Source organism: Dromiciops gliroides, chromosome 6, assembly GCF_019393635.1.
Source record: "Dromiciops gliroides isolate mDroGli1 chromosome 6, mDroGli1.pri, whole genome shotgun sequence".
NCBI lineage: Eukaryota > Metazoa > Chordata > Mammalia > Microbiotheria > Microbiotheriidae > Dromiciops > Dromiciops gliroides.
Genome location: NC_057866.1, coordinates 69,910,993 through 69,919,154, shown reverse-complemented (window position 1 = coordinate 69,919,154; position 8,162 = coordinate 69,910,993). Strand labels below are relative to the sequence as shown.

Sequence of the window (8,162 nt, the reverse complement as noted above, 5' to 3'; positions counted from 1 at the left end):
ATACAGGTCTAAAATTCTAGCTGTGATGTCTAAAATCTAATGAGTGGTCACCTTAAATTAGAAAACATATAGCGCCAATCTTTGGGCATTAAATATTTATTAAAGTATATTAGGATATAGTAAAGAGAAACATGTGGATAAATTAGCCGCTAAGTATATACTTTACCTCTTAATATCCTTTTTCTAATTTTAGCCTCCTATTTTCAATGGATCAAAAAAGCCTTCTAAATTTTAGTCTTGTAAGCTTCCTTTTGTGGTTATTCACACAGGCCAGGATTGACCTCGTGTTTATATGCTTGGTCCTTATGAATTCCAATGTTCTATTCCTATTTTTATTTTTATTCTTACTTTTCTTTGTGTTATAGTGAGGAAATTTTTGAATTTTAGGAAGGGGATCGATGATATACCACATAATTCAGGGTTCCCCCCTTGGAAAAAATAATCACAGCATGGGACTCTTATAAGCTACCAATTCAGCCAGGCATGACAAAAGCAAGGCTTATCAAACTGTGTTTTATGTGGCATAAAAAATATTCTAGCTTACTGGAAAACAAATGGTTAGAGAATGGATCTTTTGACCACTTCACACTGAAAACTCTACAAATGATCCTTCACTTTGAGTCCCCCAAAGATTTAATTTATTGGAACCTCTGGAATGTAGCAAGTAAGGAATTGACCAAAAAGGGAGAAAAAGAGGGGGACTCTGAGCCTGAACTTGAATGTAAGCCTGTCTCTCAGGCTGAAACATCAACCAAGGAAATAAAAAAGGAAAAAAGAGAAAATTCACATGTAAAGGAGACAGAGAGGATAAAAATCCTTCTGCTTCAAGAGATCCCCACCCAAGATAAAAGGGGTGTTGTAGTAAAGCTTAGGTGCTATGTACCTTTTGGCCCCAAAGATTTATGTTTATGGAAATGAGAAATTCCTAAATTTGATGAGGATCCCACAGCAGTTATCAGCCAGTTTAGGGCAATTTTCAGAGGATATCAGTCCGCTTGGAATGATGTTAATGATCTCATGGAAACGATATTATTCCTAGGGGAAAGAACTGATATAATAGCTGCAGCAAACACCCTGGAAGCAACGGGAAAAGTTGATATTGGATGGCCTGTTCAAGACCCTGACTGGGACCCCAATACCCCTGGGCATTTTGATATGTTGAAGGATGCAAGGGAAACATTGTTGAAGGCAATGGAATCCTGTGCTAGACAGACTGATAACTGGCAAAAACTTATAGATACAGTTCAGGGACCTGATGAGAGACCTAATAGATCCTATGACAGGTTGTGTAAGCATGCCAGGTATATGCTAGACTAGACCCATTAGTTGCTAGAGATGCCCATGTTATCTGTTCTCATTTTATACACCAGTCCTTACCAGAAATTTGGAAATATTTTGAAAGGCAATAGCTTTTGCATTCTGCTTTCATCTATTATCCTTCCATAATCAACCAAGTGCAGCTGACCTGTGACGCTCCTGATGTCATCTGTTTTATTTGATTGTCCTCTATAACCTTTTTTTTTCTTTATAATGGAAACTACCATGTATGTAGGCTCTGCCCAAATCTTTCCTCAGCTGTTATCCAACATGCATAGAAGAGAGAGGTCAGGTAAGAGATTTAAAGCTATACATGGTGTCCAAAAAGTTTTAGAGCAGTTTGAATCTATCTGGTTTCCCCAAGGTTACATGTATTTTCCTTGGTTTGCTTACGAAATCCCTAGGATTTACCAGCAAATCATGCAATTTCTTCCTGTCCTCATTCCCATCCTCATATGTCTCACTGGCCAGTTGGCCAGCAAAATGGGTTGTTTTTTGTACAATTACCAATAGCCTGATTCTCTGAATCAGGAGCAAGAAAGTCCCTTAAGAGGTATTTCATAAACTTATTGGCAGAACCTGTCCTGATGTTTGACAGTAAGGATGATGCTTCAGTCTTATAAAGGACAATTTTCCCAAAAGTGACACTGATATGAATCTCATCTTCTGGGTTGAGAATTAGTGCCTTGAAGAACTAAGGTTCCACAAATTCTATGGACAGCAAGAGGCAGTGGTAGAAAGGACACTTCATCCGGAGTCATAATCCAAGTCGTAGACCAAGACCTTCAGGGGATCCCAGCCTTCTCACATTTTAAAGATGAAAAACAGATGTCACAAATGATCCAGGCCTAAACCATTCAATAAAGCTACACAGTTAACAATAGGTCATAATTTTGCCAATCTGAAAAATGACTAAATCATTTCCCTAAGATTCTTCTGGCTCTAAAATTTAATGACTGATTTGTTGATCTGTATGAAGAAGGTGGCATTAGGCATCATATTTTTGTCCTAATTGCTTTCGGTTTTCTCATCTGTAAAATGGAGAAATAACAACATTTCAGCTTCATTAAAAGGTTGTTGAAGAAGGCCCTTGGTAAACATAAAGTATTAGTCTTTCATGTAACTGCCCTTCTTGTCCATTTTCACGTTATCATGGCATGGGAACATCCAGCAGGAATGGTGGGGGGGTGCTACAAGTCCCCACAAAATCAGCTGAGGTATCCTTGAAATCATCAAATATACATCACAATCACCAAAAGAAACACCAAATGATGAAAATAACACAGGTGATTATCCAAACAGAACCGACCCCCCAAATGAGACATTCCAGAATGGAAAAGGAAAAGTCATTTATGTAGTGAGCTGTGCAGTAGAAAGAACATGAATTATGGAGACAGTAAACCTGGGCTCAAATCCCAGCATTGCTACCTATTATCTGTGTGACCTTGTACAATTCATTTCAGCTCCTCACGTCTCTGGTTTCTCATCTATAAAACAGAAGGTTTGTACTAGAGGTCATTTTCAGCTCAAAATCCTGTAATTCTATGATGGAAAAAGGATTGGAGCAGGTTAGAAAAGAGGGGTTGAGAGTGGCTCCTCATTGGGAAAACAAGGTCCATCGCACCCCTGTCCTGTATCCTTTTTTTTTGGTGAGGCAATTGGGGTTAAGTGATTTGCCCAGGGTCACACAGCTAGTAAGTCTCAAGTGTCTGAGGCCAGATTTGAACTCAGGTCCTCCTGACTCCAGGGCCAGTGCTCTATCCACTGTGCCACCTAGCTGTCCCCTGTATCCTCTTTTTTAAAGCACCACTTAAGCTTTTTGAAAAATTATTATTGTCTCCCTAAAGTGATATAGCCATTGCATCTGAAAAAATGTCAACTACACACCCTGAGATCCCTACTTCCACATTAGGAAGCAACATCCAGCAAAAATAACTCAGCTACTAAAGAATCTGGTGGAAAGGAAAGGGTTTCTCGATAAAGAGACCATTGTCTACTTCTGAGAGCTGGACACTTCACTTCTGCTATTTTTTTTTTCCTGTTGCACTGAAGGTCACCCTCCCAGGTGGTAGATGTCCCAACCTGTGGCCATGAGAAGGAAGATTTTTTGGTAAACAGGCACTTAGCCGAGGGCTGGGGGTGGGGAGGTGGGGTTAGGGAGGGAGCAGAAGGGACCAATGAATGGAAACCAGCCAGAGACAGATCTGAATTGCCTGCCCTTCCTTAAACGGGCCCAAACAGACTTTTCCCTATTTTGCTTCCTGACCACTCCCCTGGGCTGGTCATTTCTGAACTTTTATAAACAGCCATTCTGCCCCTGTAAGACTCAGCCTGGAGCCTGGACACAGAGTTGTGTCACCCTTCATTGTTTTGAAGGAACGCTGGTACATAAGAGGAGAGAAGGAACCCCAAAGAGCTGGAAAGATAGTAAGTTAAGGATATTATTTCATTATTTTGTTTCATTGGACAGAACTTTATAAGAGGGATCTGTGAGGGATCTGTGAAGGGTTTGTGTTTTAATGGGGAGGAATGAGGGAGGGAGGGAGGCATCTTTTTGATACTCTGAGAAACAAGGTTGACTTAAGATCACTGCAGTCTAATTTTTGAAGACATCAGGAAAGGGAGAGTGGGGAGACAGCATGGTTCAATGGAATAGGCAGCTGGCTCTGGAGTCAGAGAAATTGGGTTAAAATCCTGTCACTTCTACCAGTGTGACCATTTAACCTTTTCTGGGACTCAGCTTTCCTATCTGTAAAATGAGAGGGTTGGGGGGCAGCTAGGTGGTGTGTACAGTGGATGAAGCACCAGCCCTGGATTCAGGAGGACCTGAGTTCAAATCTGGGCTCAGATACTTGATACACTTACTATCTGTGTGACCCTGGGCAAGTCACTTAGCCCTCATTGCCCTGCAAAAACCAAATAAACAAACAAACAAAAAATTAAAGCCATAAAAAAAATGAGAGGGTTGGACCACATGATTTCTAAGATCCCTTATAGCTTTCAGTCTATTGAAAGTGTTGGCGGGAGAGGAGAGGTAAAAGATGAAAGAGAAGTGGTTTTTGACTTTGAATTGCCAGGTCCAGAGAATATTTAATTTTTTTTAAAGAAAAATCATGCACTATTAATAATGTCCTACCTGAGAGTTAAAAGCATGGATGTAAAGGGACTTGCAGAAATTGGGCGTTCATAGTCTGAGAGTGTAGGGAGATTGACAAAAGGAAGGGTTGGACCGTTTCCATTCTTTCTCCTTATTGTCAACAATAAACATTTGTTGAACCCCTACCATGGGTGAGGTATCATACAAGGATCTGTGAGACTCACTGTATGAGTTTTGGTTAGAATCTAGTAAAGAGGTGAGCATTTGCCCTGAGCTATACATGAAAGGGGAAAATCACAGTACAGAGTGGCTTGTGGTCCTCCATTCCATTGGCCCCTGGACAGCAGAGCCTCATTGATCAGATGTAGTTGGAGTCAGTCAATTCAATGCAAAGATAACTTATTAAAGATTCCCTCTGGTCCAGGTACCGTGTTGGGTGCTGGGGTTATAGAAGACAGCCAAAATAAGTTCCTGCCTTCAAGGAACTTGCATTTTACCAGGGTTGGGTTTTGGGGACTGGTAAATGGAGGCAAGAATGGAGAAGGGAGGGACAACATTAATAAAGATAAGCACAAAGTTTATCCAAAATAAGCACAAACTAATAATGAGGCAAAACACTAACAACCGGGGAACCAACAAAGTTTTTTGTAGGATGTAGCACTAGGTCTGAAACTCAAGAGATTCTAAGAAGTGGAGACGAGGAAGGAGAGCTTTTTAATTATGAGGAACAGACTGTGCAACAACCCTGCGGTGTGAGAGGTCAAGTATGGACATCAAGGACACCAGTTTGGCTGAAACCTGGGGGTGGGGTGTGGGCGGAATGATGTGTCATTCTGGACAGACAGGTTGGAGGAGGGTTAGCTTTTGGTGCCCAACAAAGGAGTTTGTATTTTGCAGATTAGACTAAATAACCTCCCAGGTCCCTCCTAGCCCTCCCTGGCTCCACTATGGCATCTCCTCCCTCTCCACATGGTTAGATATCCCCCTTACCATTCCATATTGGGGGTCTGCCTTGCAGGTCCCCAGCTGTTCTCATGATGTTTCCAGCCCTGGGTGCCGCCATCATCCTGGCCACCTGCGTGTCCTGTGCCACAGTGGAGCTGGATGGGGAGGAGTCCAACTTGAAGAGGGCAGAGCAGATCAGTGACATCCAGGAAAAAGTCAGTGACCTCTGGCATAAGCTCATCTATCCGAAACCGGTCACCTCGGGCAGTGACGGGCAAACCGTCTATGCTGCCTGCCATGTAAAGCCTTCTTCTACTTTGGAGGCCAATAAATCCCACGTGACAGGGCAAGTACTATTTAAACAGCTCTACCCAGATGGGAAGATGGATGTCTTCTTTGATCTGGAAGGGTTTCCGACAGATACCAGGAATGTCTCTGGCAAGGCTATTCATATCCACAAGTTTGGAGACCTCAGCAATGGCTGTGATGGAACCTCTGGCCACTACAACCCCCATGAGGTAGCCCACCCCCACCACCCGGGAGACTTCGGGAACTTCCCCGTGAAGGACGGCAAGATCAGAAAGTTTCGATCTGACGTTTCAGCTTCCCTCTTCGGGCCCTACTCTGTCCTGGGCAGGGCCATTGTAGTTCACGAGCAAGAGGATGACCTTGGCAAAGGCGGAAACAAGGGCAGCCTGGAGCATGGCAATGCTGGGAAGCGCCTGGCCTGCTGTGTCATTGGCATCTGTGGGCCAGAGCTCTGGGACAAGAAAGCCTCGGACAATGCCGCACGGAAAAAAAGGAGGCGAGAGAGTGAGTGTAAGACTGTGTGAAGCAAGGATTTCTGCAGGCCCTTCCTCCACAGCCTGGTCAAGTTAATGGTGTCTGCCAAACATTCCCAGCTGCTTAGAATTTTGACTTGATGCTTGGTCTTTAGCAGTGCTTGTAAGAGCTGCTTTGCTCTGGGGGAAATCCCACTTTGGGTGTGTCTTGCAATAAAGGAGCTTCAAAACAATATTGACGTTTGTTTTGTGTGTGTGTGTGTGTGTGTGTGTGTGTGTGTTTTTAAGTCACTCTTCATCATCGCTTTCACTGGGAGACAGTGAATATCCTTAACAAATCCTCAGGAAAATGGTGTTCACAACTAAATTGCTCCTCCCCCACGCAGTCCACCCAGATTTTCAGAAACTTGAGTGGATTTATGGTAATATCTTGTCAAGGCACAGTAAAGAGCCCCCACTCAAAACTGCGATGAGAGTAGGAGAGGGGAACAAGGTGGGAGGGGGATGCTAGCTGAGAGGCCATGGGGAATGGGCATGGGATTTGGAGGCTAAGGTAGGTGTTGTTCAGTCCTGTCCAATTCTTTATGACCCCATTTGGGGTATTCTTGGTACAGATACTGGAGTGCTTTGCCATTTCCTTCTCTAGCTCATTTTACAGTGAGGAAACCGAGGCAAACAGGGTGAAGTGACTTGCCCAGGGTCACACAGCTATTTGAACTCAGGAAGAAGATGAGTCTTCCTGACTCCAGGCCAAGCAGTCTATCACTGTACCACCTAGGTGCCCTAGAAGTCAAATCCTGGTAGCCACATGATGTGTGACCTTGAACAGAATAATCAGTCTCAAATGAGGGGGTCAGAGGGTAGGCTTCCTCAAAGAGAATTCTGGATTTGGGCTCAAATCCCAGATCTGCCACTTGTTACCTTGGGCAAATCTTTTACCTCTCTGGGACTATTTTTTTCTTATTTATATGAAAATGAAGGGGTTGGATAAGACAACTTCTAAGTTTTCTTCCAGTTCTAAACCCTATTTCCCGGGGTAATGAGGTGGTGCAGTGGGTAGAGCATCAGCCCTTGAGTCAGGAAGGCTCATCTTCACGTGTTCAAATCTGACCTCAGACGCTTACTAACTGCGTGACCCTGGGCAAGTCACTTAATCCCGATTGCCTCAAAAATCAATCAGTCAATCAATCCTATTTTCTTGGGCCACAGAGCCTCCCCCAGTTGATCAGTCCTCCCCTCTGGCCTCTGTGTGACAGAGCTGTGTTATCAGGCCCATTTCACAGATAGGCAAATAGAGACATGGAGAGGTGAGCTAGCTATATTATTACTTCAAGGTCACACAGGAAGCTACCAGCAAGGTGGGACAAGAAGGCTCTATGCCCAAGAAATAAAGAAAGAAGAGTGAGAAGCAAGATGTGATATAAATAACACATACAAATGTAAGAAACCCGAGACTTGAGTGGGCACTGGTTTGGACTCAGGTTCTTTTGCTTCCCTGTTGTGAGTTAGATTATATATGCACCAGAACTGTCATCTTGCCATTATCCTTTGACTTTAATAAATAGAAATACTGATGATGACTATTTATCTCATGCAAAGACCATTTCTTAGGCCTTCTCCCAATGCTTGGGTTTATGGTGCTCCAGTTCTTCCAGACTTGGGAGCTGTGAGTCAAATTGAACTTCAGCCAGCACCCAGTCCTCCGTGGTTATTTTTACCTCTGGCTTGAACTTAACTTGTTATTTAAGATGGTTCATTGAACCCAAACAGCAGTGGAAGAGGAAGGATCTTTGCCATGAAATTAATTTCAGCTCCCACTGGCTCGAACTGGAACTAGACCAGACTCTCTTTGGTCCATGCTGTGGACCGAGTTATCACTCACAGATGAACTAGATGCTTTTCAGTCTGGGGTCGTCCAGGATGATATGACCCTCACAACAATAACACAAACTAGAGCAATAAAATGCCAGACTTGCCTAGTCATTCCTTCCCTTTTCCTGACTTAACAATTCAGCTTTAAG

The 8,162-nt window shown here is 43.3% G+C and overlaps 1 protein-coding gene across 1 annotated transcript; it reads left to right on the top strand.

Annotated features, from left to right (window-relative positions):
* Nucleotides 1–3,572: 3,572 nt before the first annotated feature.
* On the top strand, nt 3,573–6,371 carry SOD3 (superoxide dismutase 3). The gene is made up of 2 exons (XM_043969576.1): nt 3,573–3,744; nt 5,433–6,371. The coding sequence occupies exon 2, from the start codon at nt 5,449–5,451 to the stop codon at nt 6,190–6,192; it is 744 nt and encodes a 247-aa protein (XP_043825511.1). The 5' UTR covers nt 3,573–3,744; nt 5,433–5,448; the 3' UTR covers nt 6,193–6,371.
* Nucleotides 6,372–8,162: the final 1,791 nt, after the last annotated feature.